The sequence below is a fragment of the Corvus kubaryi genome, unplaced genomic scaffold (assembly GCF_017639235.1).
Source record: "Corvus kubaryi isolate FWS band 111438036 unplaced genomic scaffold, C.kubaryi_AGA036_p1.0 37265, whole genome shotgun sequence".
Taxonomy (NCBI): Eukaryota; Metazoa; Chordata; class Aves; order Passeriformes; family Corvidae; genus Corvus; species Corvus kubaryi.
Genome location: NW_024581080.1, coordinates 1,808,889 through 1,821,865, shown reverse-complemented (window position 1 = coordinate 1,821,865; position 12,977 = coordinate 1,808,889). Strand labels below are relative to the sequence as shown.

The 12,977-nt window shown below is 65.2% G+C and overlaps 2 protein-coding genes across 4 annotated transcripts in view; one reads left to right on the top strand and one right to left on the bottom strand.

Annotated features, from left to right (window-relative positions):
- The first annotated feature begins 267 nt into the window (after nt 1–267).
- Nucleotides 268–7,747, top strand: CUNH8orf58 (chromosome unknown C8orf58 homolog). Of its 3 annotated transcripts, none has more exons than XM_042024830.1 (9): nt 268–329; nt 2,295–2,911; nt 3,000–3,087; nt 3,273–3,373; nt 3,450–4,001; nt 4,208–4,254; nt 4,337–4,435; nt 4,886–5,055; nt 5,222–7,747. In XM_042024830.1, exons 1-5 carry the CDS (start codon nt 278–280, stop codon nt 3,531–3,533), a joined length of 942 nt encoding a protein of 313 aa, XP_041880764.1. In that variant the 5' UTR covers nt 268–277; the 3' UTR covers nt 3,534–4,001; nt 4,208–4,254; nt 4,337–4,435; nt 4,886–5,055; nt 5,222–7,747. The 3 variants fall into 3 exon arrangements, with proteins under 3 accessions (XP_041880764.1, XP_041880763.1, XP_041880765.1); XM_042024829.1 differs by having other exon boundaries at nt 3,270–3,373; XM_042024831.1 differs by lacking the exon at nt 268–329 and adding an exon at nt 1,355–1,575 and having other exon boundaries at nt 3,270–3,373.
- The window catches only part of BIN3 (bridging integrator 3), a gene marked incomplete at its 5' end in the record, with an annotated part of 8,402 nt that continues 2,206 nt past the window's right edge, over nt 6,782–12,977 (bottom strand). The window contains 2 exons of the mRNA XM_042024753.1: nt 6,782–7,564; nt 12,528–12,662. Coding sequence (XP_041880687.1) covers nt 7,418–7,564; nt 12,528–12,662 — 282 coding nt within the window. The remainder of the gene's footprint in view (nt 7,565–12,527; nt 12,663–12,977) is intronic.

Sequence of the window (12,977 nt, the reverse complement as noted above, 5' to 3'; positions counted from 1 at the left end):
GAGAGGGAGGATGATGATGGTCCCGCCCTCCACACGGGAAAAAGGGGAATAAACGCTTTGAGCACGCATTGAGCTGGGGCTGGGGGCAAAGGGGCTGCCCGGGCAGGGGGCGGGCCCCCAACCCCCCCCCCCCCCCCGGGCGGTGCCCCCCCCCCGCCCTGCCCCATAAAGCAGCGGAGGAGCAGCCCCCGTGTTCCCCGCCCGGCTCCCGGTGCTCCCTGCCCGGCTCACAGCACCCCAGTCCCGGTTTCACCCCCGTTCCCGGCACATCCCGAGGATGCTGCGCCGCCGCGGAGCCTTCACGGTGCAGCCTCTCCGTGGTGACCTCGGTGAGTCGGTGGCCCCTGGGGGTGTGGGGGCCCCCCCCCCCCCCCCCACACGTCTGGCCTGGATTGGGGGTTCCCTCGGGGTCTCCAACCTGCGAGGATCGTTCTGGAAGGGATCCTCAGGAATCTCTGGTTTGAGGTGTCTGTGCTGGAGAGGGAACTTGGGGTCCTTGGGACCCCAGTTTGCGTTGTCTGTGCTTGAGAAGGAACCTGGGGGGTTCCTGGAACCCCCAGTTTGTGCTAAAGTGGGTCCCTGGACCCCTGGTTTTCATCCCACTCCCTGCTGGGAGGGGCCCAGGCTACCGGCTGCACTGGGAATTCAGGTTTTCCCTTCCCATGTTTGGGCTGACGGGCCGGTGCCTTCCCCCAGAGCCCGCTGGGTCCCCAAATGCGGCGTGGGGGTCCCCAAAACCCTGGACCCATCTCCGTGTGTGCCCTAGCTCCGGCTGTGCCGGGACCCGCCTCCAGCAGCAACATCTAGGAGGTACTGGGGGCTGAGCTGGAGCTGCCAACGTGGGGGACACCCCCAGGAGGAGCGGGTGGGGACCCCCCATGCCCCTTCTCGCCCCGCTTGTGCCCCCCGCGCCGGCGGAGCTCCGGTGACACCCCCGTGGTGGCGGGGCAAGCGGTCCTGCAGCCTGTGGAATTGCGGCGTGTGGGAACTGGGATGCTGGCAGCGGCCACAGGGCTGCGGTGGGGGGGCTGCCCCCCGGAATTCCTGGGATTCAATCCTGCTGGGGCGGACGGGCTGCGCCCCGGCATTGCTGGGATTCAATCCCACTGAACGGCCGGATTGTCCCAGGGCTGGCCGCGACTTCCCGGCTCCCCTCGGCCTCTCCAGCCCCTGAGGGATGCGCGGTGAGTGGGGGGGCTGCAGGAAGGGCAGGGATTTGGGAGCACTGGGACCCCCGACCGGTGAATTCAGCCCACGCTGGAGTCCTGAGTGAGTTTCCTGGGATTTGGCGGGATGCACCTGGCTGCCTGCCGGCGCCCAAACAACCCTCTCACCTTCCCAGCTGGGGTGGGAAGGGAGTCCTTAACCACTGGCCCAGCCAGTATCGCTGATCCCAAACCCTGCGAGGAACCAGTTGGGAACCAGTCCGGTAATGAGGTGCCTCTGGATACAGGGCTCGTCGCCGGCTGGGGTGGCTGTAAAAGGGAGCGCCGGGACGCGCGCCCGGCACTCGGCTCTGGCTCTCGGGGATGTGGGGTGGCTCCCGCGCCGTCTGGAAGAGGAGGTTCAGCTGCTGTGAGTGTGTTTGGGGAGGGGGGGTGTCAGCCCCCGAGTGGGGTTTTTGGGGGGTGGGCAGCCCGCAGGATGTGCTGAAGCTCTGCTCCCACCTCCCTGAGCCCTTCGCCATGGAGTGGCCGGGAAGGGAGGTGAGTGTCGGGCAAGGAATGCCGAGACCCCCCCATGGATGCGGCACAATCCCACCTGGAGCTGCGGGGTGGTGGGGGGCACATCCCCATCCTGTGGGGACAAGTGCGAGGAGCTGGTGGTCCCTGGAGCCGTTTTATGGCCAGGATCCTGTGGCCGTGCTGTGTGCTGGGTTGCCGGCACCGAGCTGGAGTGGGATACAGGCAGAACCCGGCTCGAAAGCCCTGCCCAAGTCAGGGTGGGGGCCGTGGGTGCCCCCCCAGCAGCTCAGCAGAGTGGCTTGGGAAGAAGAGGAGGAGGATGATGGAGGCCGGGGCCGTGTTTCTGGGGAGCAGCGACAACACGCTGGGGTTGTAGGAACACAGGAACATATTCCCGGCTGCAGGGACCCTCTGGAGAGGGGTCCCTGGGCAGGGGGGCTGCAACTCCCCTTGGCAGCGGGGAGTGAGGCCTTGGGCACGGCTGGAGCTGCTGTTGTGGGGCTCGGGGGGCTTGGGGGGGCCAGTGGGTTCAGTGTGGGGGGTGGGCACCCAGTTTTCTGCCCAGGGACCCCCCCCAGCTGAGACCACCCGTCCTCCCTCCCCCCGCAGATGGTCCCTGGGAGTCTGCCGAGAGCTGCATCGTGTACACCTCCGCCAGCGTCTACCGCCGGCTGCAGGAGAGCCCGCGGCAGCCCCCGCGGGGGATGAGCACCCGGGGACCCCCCAGCAGCCTCCCGGCCGGCGGGAGGTTCCTCAAGTCCGAGTCCGAGGATTCCGGCGTGGAGATAGCCAGCAACGAGCACTCGCCCTCCACCCCGCTGGGCTCCGAGAGCAGCTTCTCCCTCGACGGCTTCCCGGCGGAGAAGCCCCCCGGAGAGGAGCCCCCGCGGACACCCCGGAGCCGCTCGGCCAGCAGGAGGCTGCTGCAGGCAGCGCAGCGGAGCAGGAGGCAGCGCTGCCCGCGACAGCTCAGCCGGCGCAGCGCCAGCGCCGCCGACCTGGCAGAGCCCCCGCGGGACCCCGAGGAGCCCGAGGCTGGGGGGGCTCGGCCGCCCGGCAGCCCTCGGGACCCCCGGGCTGTGCCCGAGGCCGCGGTGCCGGGGCAGGGGCTGCGCTACCTGGAGCACGTGTGCCAGATGCTGGAGCGCCTGGCGCGGCTGCAGCAGGACAACCGCGTCCTCCGGCAGCAGGCGGCCGGAGCCCGGGGCGCCCGCCCGGACACCCTGGTGAGGGCCGGGGGGAAGGGGGGGGATGAATGGGGAGGGGGTGTGGGGGTCCCAGCTCACGCCCTGCCCGTCTCCTCCTCGCCCGCAGCCCACCCGGCAGCCTCCGAGGCAGGATTTGGGCACGTGGAGGGGCGAGGGGTTCCGGCCACGCTCCTGCTCGGACAGCCAGGCCCCAGGTGAGCGGGGCGGGATTTGGGAATGATGGGACCTGGAGCCAGATGAACATTGGGGGATGCGGGAACGGCAGGGCCGGGTGAATGGGGTGGGATGGCGGGACCTAGCGCCAGGTGAGGGGGGTGGGATAGCGGGACGATGCCCCCAGACCCCCAAGCGTGACCAGCTTTGTCCCCCCATGCAGCAGCTGACCCCGGGCCGTGCCGGAGGATGTGGGGACACTCGGTCAGCTCCCCCAGCCTGCTGGACCCCTCCGAGGGCGGGGCGGGTGCCCCGGCACCGGACAAGGTACGGCCGGGGGGTGTCGGGGTGAGGCGGGGGGGGGTCCCGCGGGTCCCCCCGCTGACCCCACCTCTCCCGGCAGGACGGGCGCTCGCACTGGGGCCGGGTGAAGGTGCTGCTCACCCGCCTGACCCGCCGCTCCCTGCGGGGCGGCCGCTGCAGGTAGGACGGGGGGTTCCCGCTCCCAGCGCCACACCTGGATGGAGGAACTGCGTCACACCCAGACCTATGACGTCACCCCCCCCCCGGGGCCGGTCCCCGGCCCGGCGCCCCCCCTTCACCTTTTCTCCTTTTCCACAATAAACTCTTTTCACCCATAAAGAGGCGGCTCTTAGCGAGGTGCTTGCTGTCGCGCCGTGACGTCACTCCCCTAAGCCCGGCGTGACGTCACACGAGGGCACGTCACCGCCGCATCACTTCCGAGGGCTTTTCCGCCCCTTTTGTCCGCCCGGGCCCGGTCCCACGGACGGTTCAAGCGGCTGCCGCCGCTCCCGAGCCCCCTCCCCTGGGTCCAACCCGAGCCCCCTCCCAGCTCAGCCCCGGGCAGGCTCCGGAGGGGTCCCGCTGCTTCGGGCTGGGGGTAAAGCTCGTCCTCCCCCCTGAGCCCTCCCGGCCCCCTCGAGCCGCTCCGCGGGTGCGCTGGGGGGGAAGGGGCTCCGGGGGGCCCTCGCCGGGGCTGGGGAGGGGCGGGGATGATGCTCCCGGGAGCATCGCGGGGGGGGGGGGAGGAAGCAGCGCGGCTTCCTCGAGGGGGGCTCCCCAGTTTGGGGGATAGAGGAGGAGGATGAGGAGGGGGTCGATGCTGTTACGGCGCTGCTGGAGCCCCTCACGGTGCCGCAGGTGAGGAAGATGCTGCTCCGAGCCCCGGCCAGGCGCTCTCCTATCAGGTATCCCGTTATCCCTCCCTCCCTCCCTTTCCCCCTTTCCTGCCGATTTCCTACCGTCACTTGGGGTTTTTCCTTTCCGCAGCGTCTCCCGGAGCCCTCCCGGCACCGCTCCCAGCCGGACGCCCCGGGGGCATCCTCAGAGCTGCAGCCTCCTGCATCCCACTGCTCCTTCCCGGGAAACGTGAGTGCTCATCCCCGCGCTGTCCATCCTCATGACAGGGGCTGGATTCGGTGCTGGGGGGCAGGGGGTCCCTGGCAGTGCCCCCCGGCTGGGTCGCAGCCTGATCAGGGGGTGCTGAAGGGTTTTTGGAGCACACCTGGAGGGGAGGGGTTTTATCCTTGCCCCTTCCTTTCCAGCATCAAACCTCTTCCCATCGCCCCCCCCCCCCCTCTGCTCTCCTGAGCCCCCCGGGGTGGGGACCAACGGGGAGGGACTCGGGGAGGTGGGGTCAGGACGGGGCTGGGTGTTCCCAGTGCAGGGTGGGACTCTGGGCACCCCCTCCCCTGCTGCCCCTCTGCCACCTCCACCTGGACCCCTTCCCCTCACCTGGCGGAGCCCGGCTGAATCCCTCTGGCTGATCCCAAGGGGGACACTGGGGCCGGTCCCAGGGGATGCTGATTCTCCTTTCAGAGCCCAGGTGAGGAGGAGGAGGGAGGTCTGAGCCTCTCTTTCCCACCCGGGTACCCCCAGATCACCTGGAGCAAGGGAAAGCTCCCGAGCACCTGACAAGGAAAACCAAGGTGTGGACCCAGATGCGTGCTGGTGTTGGCTGGCCTGGACAGGGTTAGTTCATCCAATTGGTGAGGAAACCCCTTGGGATTGGTGGTGCTGGACTGGTGGTGGGCTGGCATCTGCTACACCCGTCCCTGTCCCCGAGGGGGTCGGGGGCTTTGGGGGAGGAAGGGGGACAGTCGGGATTGCTGCAACACCTCTGGGCTAACCCGGAATTCCTGATGGGGAGGAAAGAGGAGGAAGATTTGCTCATCAGCAGGGAATGGTCCCCATCCCGGGATGGCCCCACTGCTGCTCACGTGGATCCTCTTGGAGTGCTGCTTCCCTTCCGTCTGCTCCTGGAGGTGCGAGTGCTGATGAACCTCACCCAGGGGTGCCTCAGACTCCGGGGCTGAGCACGTTCCACATCGTAGAGTTAAATTTTCCCTTCCTGCCAGCTCTCCCTATTAACGCTGGGATCTTGTGGGTGGTGCAAAACCCGGTAATTATCCACTTTTTACTATAAAAGATGGAATTCTCCTCCCCAGCCAGTGCGGAGAGTACGCAGAGTGAATCCCTGGGAATGCCTGGGTTAAGTTTCCAGGGGTGAAATCCCTCTCTTGAGTGCTGGGGGGAGGGCAGGAGGAGCCGAGGGCATGGACCAGGAGCTGGGATTTGTGGATACTCTGGATGCAGGAGAAGTGGGATGCTGGGGGTGAGGCGGCCGGGGAGGTCTGGCTGTGGCACGCAGGGTGGCAGGGATGCAGACAAAGCCACCAGGTTGGGTTCAGGTGAGCCCAGGTGGGATTGAATCCGGGCAGGAATCAACACCTCCAGGCCATGGAGGGGTTGCCATGGATCTCTGCCCACTCGGGATCCATCCCGAGGTCTGCAGGGCTCAGATCCCGTGGGAGAGCGTGTCCCTTGCTCGGGCGCACGGGCTGCGTGCGTGGCAGTTAAATATATATATAAATATCTATATTCTGTATATTTAGCATCCCTGCTCTGGGTAACCGTGGCAACTGGGTTTATTTTGCTTAAACCTGGCCTGGCATGTGATGTGGTTGGGAAGGAACAGCCGAGGGGAGAGGGAGGGATGAAGTTCTCCGTGCTGGGAGCTGGGGAGGAGCCGTGGCACGGGATGCTCTCAGGGGGACCTTGCCGTGTCCCTGCAAACGCCTCACTGGGGACGGCCCCCAGCATTCCTGCGGCTCTGTCCCATCCCCTCTGCTCCACCTGGGAAGGGAAGGTTTGGTTTTGGGGTTTCCATCTCCCTGTTTTCTGCTGGGCTTCCCAGGACACCCCTGACCGCTGTTCCCTGTCTCGTGCAGGGTCCTGTTTGCCACATTCGGGTCCTGGTGGGAAGAGCTGGTGATGGTTTTCCTGATGTCTGGAGCCGCATGCCCTCACCTGGAGCCGCAGAAGCCTCGTGCCACCCCAAGGCCGACACGGGACCCTCGTCAGCCCCACCAGGACCCCACCAGGGTGGGCTTCCAACCCCTAATCCCATCCAGCACATCCCAGGACACAGCAGGCAGCCTCTCCTTACCCTTAAAGGTGCCAGCTCAGCCCTAAATTCCCTATATTTTACTGGAAAGCCCAATTCCTCGTGCTTGGAGGCCGTTTCCTTCCCGCGCCTCCACGGGGGGGCGGAATTCAATCCCAGTTTTTCCCTTCCAGGTGACACCCCAAGCCCCCCGTGTCCCCCCCCCCCTGCAGTGGCGGCCGGGCGGCGGCAGAGGGCGGCAGCGGCCCGGCGGTGGCACCGACACGGCCCCGGCGGTGGCACCGACACCGACACGGCCCCGGCCGCGCTGCGCTGCCAAAAACTTTATTGGGGACAAGCGACGGAGCCCCTGTGCCCCCTCCCCGCACACCGAAGAGGGGCTGAAACCCTCCCCCCCCCGGTTTTCCATAGGTTTGCTCCTGGCTGGGTTGTTTCCCTTTAGGGATTTTCCTGGGTCTGGGGTCCCCTGTCCCCTCCCTGGGCACCCCCCAGCTCTAGGGTAGAGGATCTTTGTACCATTCCTGGGAAAAGAGGGCTGGATGCTCGCCACGGGAAGCATCGCCCTCTGCCCATGCCTCAAGAAATGGGATTTGAGTGATTTTGCCCTGCCCTGAGGGGGGGCACTGGGCTCCTAAGGCACAAAATGAGGGGGAGGAGGAGGGGGGTCTCACCCTCTGGGTGCTGGGGGTGCCAAGGGAGGCTGGAACCTGGGAAAATCCAGCACCCCACATCCCAATCTTCATCCTGCTCTTCCAACACCCCCCAATTTAAGGCAAAACTCATTTGTGGATTGACAAAGACGATCCTGACCCTGGCAGCCTCCTCACCCTCACCCGGGCAGGAGCGCAGAGCTGTGGGGTGACGGGAGCAGCTCCAGCCCCACAGATCCATCCCTGGGATGGGAGCTGGGATCAAAGGGGGGGATCCCCATCCCCATCCTCGCCTCAGTCGTCAGCCACGATGGAGAGCGCGCGGAGCTCGCTGAGCTTGGCGTCGTTCTCCTGCTCCCTCTGCTCATCGCTCAGCCCGGGCCGGTCGATCTGTGCAGTCAGGTCCCCAAAAATCTTGTGCATCTCCGTGTAGTAGACAACCTGTTGGAGAAGGGGGATCGGGGAGGGAGGGGAATGGGGCTCTCCTCCCCACCGCACCCCCCCCGTCCCCCTCGCGGGTGCCCTCGGCAGCCCCTCGCCGCGGCGTTGGTGTCTAAAATAGCTCCCTCCCATGTGGCGATGCCACCCCCTTGGATTATTACAACTCAACACATTTTAATAACACGCTGCCCTTCTCCGCTCGCTTCCCATCTGGGAGCCGCGCGTGCGGGGCTGCCACCGGCACCCGTCACCCTCCCGCAGCCGCCTCGTCCCCCGTGTTTGTCACCGCTGCCACCGCCACCAGCCGCCAGCCCACGCTGCCCGCGGGTCGGGGCTCGGTGGGCACGGTGGGCAAGGCGAAGGGCTCGGTGGGCTCGGCGAGGGGCAAGCCCGGCAGCGCCGTGCCCCGTGCGAAGCACGGGGAGGAGGAGGAGGAGGGGTGTGTTAATAACGTGCTAATTAGCACCGCCAATTATCTCCGGCAGCGAGCAGCGCTTTGCCGGCGCGGGAGCCCGTGGGTCAGCGCACGCAGATGGCAGCGGGGTGGCTGCTCGGGCGCGGGATCCAGCGAGGAGAGGAGGGGGTCCCAGCCCTTCCCGGGAGACCCTCGGGCTGTGGGACCCCCCCCCGGTGTCGCGGGACCTCCGGCACTGCGGGACCCCCGGCCCTGAGTGTGGGACCCCCAGTGCTGAGAGCCCCTCGGTGCTGCCTGGGGGCTCCCTGGTGCCGTGGGACCCCCGAGTATCACGGCACCACTGGTACCGCGGGATTTTCAGCCCTGCCTGCCAGCCGTCTGGTGCTGTGGGAGCCCTGGCACTGTGCGACGCCCCCCAGCCCTGTGTGAGGCACTCTTTGGTGCTTCGGAACCCCCGGTGCCGCCTGTGAGACCCCCGGAACTGCAGAACCTCTGGGTACCATGGAACTCCTCACTGTAGGACCCCCGGGTGCCACAGGACCCCCAGCCCTGCCTGTGGGGGCTCTGGCACTGCAGGACCCCCGGTGCTGTGAGACCCTTGGCACTGCAGGACCCCCGGTGCTGTGGGACCCCTGGCACTGCAGGACCCCTGGTGCCGTGGCAGATGTGGGATCCTGTCCTGGACATCCCCCCCACATCCCTCAGGGAGGGATTGGGGAGCGCTGCCCCCCAGGGTGGGCACTGCCAGCATTGCCCCCGTTTCCCAGAGGGGCCCCAGCATCTCCAGCAGCACCGGTGCGGAGACACACACGGTCTCCATGGAGACCAGCTCCCCTAATCCTGCTCAAAACGATGCCGATTTTGGGCAGGCCCGAGGGGGGGATCTTGGGGCCCCACATTCCAGCGCCAGCTGCCTGAACCCCCCCTTGCCAGGCCTGTCCATCCCGGGGGTCCGGGGGCTGCTCGTGGCCGGGGCTCCCCACGCAGCGGTGCCGGCTGAGTCACAGCAGTGCTCATTTACACAGTGACTAACGAACCCCACACAGGGCTGAGCTGGCAGGGGCCCCCCAAAATCCTTGCATGCCCCCCAAACCACAGCCTCACAGCTGGCTCACCCTGAACATCCTCCAGACCCTCTCGCAAGCCAGAGAGGCCAAAACCACCCGAAATCTCTCGGCAGTGCCACTGGTGAGCAGGGATCCGGGGGGCAGGGATGCCAAGCGGGGTGCCAGCGCTCTGGAGCAGACCCCGTGTCCCTTGTCCCCAGCCTGGAGTCAGCTGGGCTCCGCTCAGTCACATATGGCCAAGTGGCACTGCCAATTCCAGCACGGAAAAAGCGCCGGCGCGTTGAAATGGATCCTGTCAGGGTGGCAGGGCTGGAGGCAGATGCTGCCTCCAGGATTGTCCCCAGGGTTGTCCCCCAAGATTTGGGGCCATCGGTCCCAGGACTGTCCTCCAGGATTGCTCTCAGGATTATTCCCCAGCATTTGGGGACAACTGTTCCCCAGGACTGGCTCCGGGACTGCCCTCTGCACCTCAGGATTGTCCCTGAGGATTTTCCCCTGACCAGGATTGTCCCCAGGATTGTCCCCAGCATCCACACTGGACTGAGCAGCCAGAGCAGAGCCAATTCCGTGATGCTGCTCCCCCTCTGCCCACATCCCACAGCCACCGATGCCTTGCTGAGGGACACCCGTGTCCCCAGGCCCTGCTGGGTGTCCTTGGGGACGCTCCTCTCCCCCAGCAGGCCCCGGTGCAGAACCAGTTGGCACCATCTGGGCACCGCCGCGCCTCGCCAGCCGAGTCTCCCGAGCTTCACCAACAAAATCCCACTGGCATTGATCCCCTCATGATTTCTCCTGTTGAAACAGGAGTGAAAACCCTCCCAGGGAGGAGATGCATCCCAAACTGGTGGCAGTGACAGTGGGGGACCCCTTGCTCTGCAGCCAGCTTGCCCTGCTGCCCTACCTGCTCCCGCCAGCCCAGTACTTTTCCAGCTATGGATACCATATGCTCCGTCCCCATCCCATCAAATCCCAGCTCCAACTCGCCTTTGAGCCCGAGCCAACGGCCCCGAGTCCACCTGTCCTGAACTAATTCTGTTTGGGGACACGGTGTTCCGCGGACTTTTGATAGATCCCGGCCACAATGGCCCAGCCGGGCAGCGGCCGCTTGTTTGGGGCAGCCCTACCCAAAACAAACCCGGGGGCACTGCCAGGGCTGGGCTCCCCCAGCCCACAGCACCATCCCTGCCTGCCAGCTCCATCTTCCCGCCCATTCCATTAAAACCCAAAGGAATCTCATCTTTTCTAGCTGGAAAACAAAGCCCAAAGCGGGAAGGAAGTGCTGTTCACGCCTCACACCAGTTCCAAAATCTCCCCCTTTCATCTCCATGTGGCCACTTCAAAGCCCCCAGCCAGGGAAATATTTGCCTCCCTTGGCTTGGCCCGGGCCCGTGGGTGGAGAGAAGAATTTGGTGTTGAATGTTACAGCCCTGCGAGCTCGGGACATGTCCCGGCGTCAGGAGACACCCGGCCCCGGGAGCGCGGCCAGGCCGTGCCATGGGAACTCGCCCGCCCCGGGAGGAGGCTGGGGAGGCTCTGCTTGGGTCAAAGCCACGGAGGTGCTCAGGAGCAGCGTCCTTCCCTTTCCCAGAGCTGGTCCCTTCCCATCTCCTCGTGGCGCTGGACGGTGTCACTGTCACACACTCCAGGGCCAAAAAATAGGGAAAATGATATGGTTTTGCCTTGGGATGGTGGGTTTGATCCAGGGAGAAACAACCCCAAAGTCACAGCCCCCTGCACGGGGCCAGCTGATCCCAGTCCCACCCCATCCAGCCCTTTCCTGGAGGGATGCACCTCCAGCCTCATCCCCCTCCTGGAGAGGTACCCACAGAAAAGGCTGGAAATAGAAATTCCATCGAGGAATCAGCTCAGGGAGGCATGGAGGGAGGGAAACCCGGGGAGAATTCCCACGCCAGCTCTCACCCGGGATGGATGCTCCCGGCAGCCCCCCGGCTGCCCTTCCCAGCCAGGTGCCTGCAGGTGAGCAGCTGCTGAGCTGACTCAGGGCTCCGGGTGCTATTCCTGGCTCGCCACTGACTCATTACCTTGGGCAAATCACATCCCTTTTCCATTTTATTTCAGCCACTTCCATGGGGAAACGCTTCCCAGAGCTCCTGAGCCAGGGGGGCACACACAGCCCGAGCCCAGGCTTGGCACAAACATTCCAAGCTCTCCTCCCAGCATCCCTCCCCGGGGGTGGAAGGATACAGCCAGTGCTGGGAAAAAGAGGGATGCGGCTCCCATGGAGGCTGGCAGGGAGGGAGGGAGGGATGTGAGCTGCATCCATCTGGGACCAGCTTTAGTCCAGCCTACGGGAGATGCATCAGCTTTGTTGTGACGCTGCCTTTTTGGGTGTTAAAAACGGGATTTCACTCGGTTTTCCCAACAAACTCCTCACCTGAAGAGAGGCAGGGCAGATAGACGGGAAAGCAAGCAGAGGATTCCCGAGGAAGAAGAGGGATAAGGATGGAGAGTCTCACAAACAGCCCCAGCAATGACACCCTCATCTCCGGGTGCTCCGAGTGCACCTCTCCCAGCGTCCTCCTCCTCGCCCCAAATTCCTTGGGAATCGGACCGAGAGAGGAGAAGCCAGAGGAGCAAAGCCGCTCCCTGAGGAAACTCACGGATCACAAAACCCCGGAGAGGGCAAACAACATTCAGGTTTCAAGGTCTCACCCACGGCGGGGGTCCGCAGGGGGAAAAGGGCCAGCGAGACTCTGCGGTGGCTCCGGGAATTCTGGTTATTCCGGGCTGGAACAGGGAGCCCCGCGCCCGATTGCTAAGGGAACAGCAGGAACAGCATCCCCAGCACCCACCCTGCGGCGCAGGGAGCATCGGCACCATCTGGTAGGTGAATCAGCCTGCAGACAACTCGCTGGCAGCTCGGCAGAGAGGCCCCCCCAAGTCGGAGGTGAGATGGAACACGTGCTCCCGGCACCTCCCGGCAGCCCCCCCGCAGCGCACCTGGGTCCCTGCGGCACCTCCCGGCCCCAAAATGCCGCAGGAAAGCGCCCACGGCGCGGGCAGCGCCCGGTTCCGCCCTCATCCCGGCCTTGGAGCGCCCCGGGAGCTGCGGTGTGGGATGGCAGAGGTTCTCAAAGCCTGGTGAGATCCCAACCCTGCCCCTCTGCAGCCTAAGGGAAAGGGCAAAGGGAGGAGGAGGAGGAGGAGGAGGAGCGGCAGCACGTTCCCGGAGGAAGCTGGAGGATGGAAATGAAACCCGGGGCTTATTCAGGACTCCTCTTCCTGCAAATCTTTGGTGTGGAGATGCCCCAGGAGCCTCTTCTCCGCTCACCAGGAGCCACAAGAGACCTTCAGATGAGCCCAAACACCTCAAACCACATCCAGCCCTGAGCTCAGGACTCCACGTCCAAGTTGGCATTCCCAGATGGATAAAGCCATGGAATTCCAGTGGATAATGAACAGGCAGGGCTGAACTGTGGGACAGGACTGACCCAGCTACCAGGAGGGGACAGCGTCTCACCTGCGCCCGGACCAGCGACTCGAAGCTGGGTTTGAAGTAATCGATGCGGCTGCTGTAGAACTTGGGCATCTCCTCCAGGAGCTGCTTGTTCTTGGCCTCAAAGTCCTCCTTCACCGGGCGCAGCTCCTCCCGGGCCTGCGGAGGGACACGGTGGGGGTCAGAGTCCTGGGAAAAGGATCCTCCTGGCATGGAGGTGCCCCAGGACAATGGGGGGCTTTGCAGTGACCAGCCACAGGGTCATCCAACAGAGCCTGGTGGAACCCAAGCGACCAATTAACAGAGCCTGGTGGGACCCATGAGACCAATTAATAGACCTTGGTGGGACCCAAGTGACCATCCAATGGACCCTGGAGGGACCCAAATGACCAATTAATGGAACCTGGAGGGACCCAAGTGACCATCCAATGGACCCTGGTGGGACCCAAGTGACCATCCACAGAGCCTGGTGGG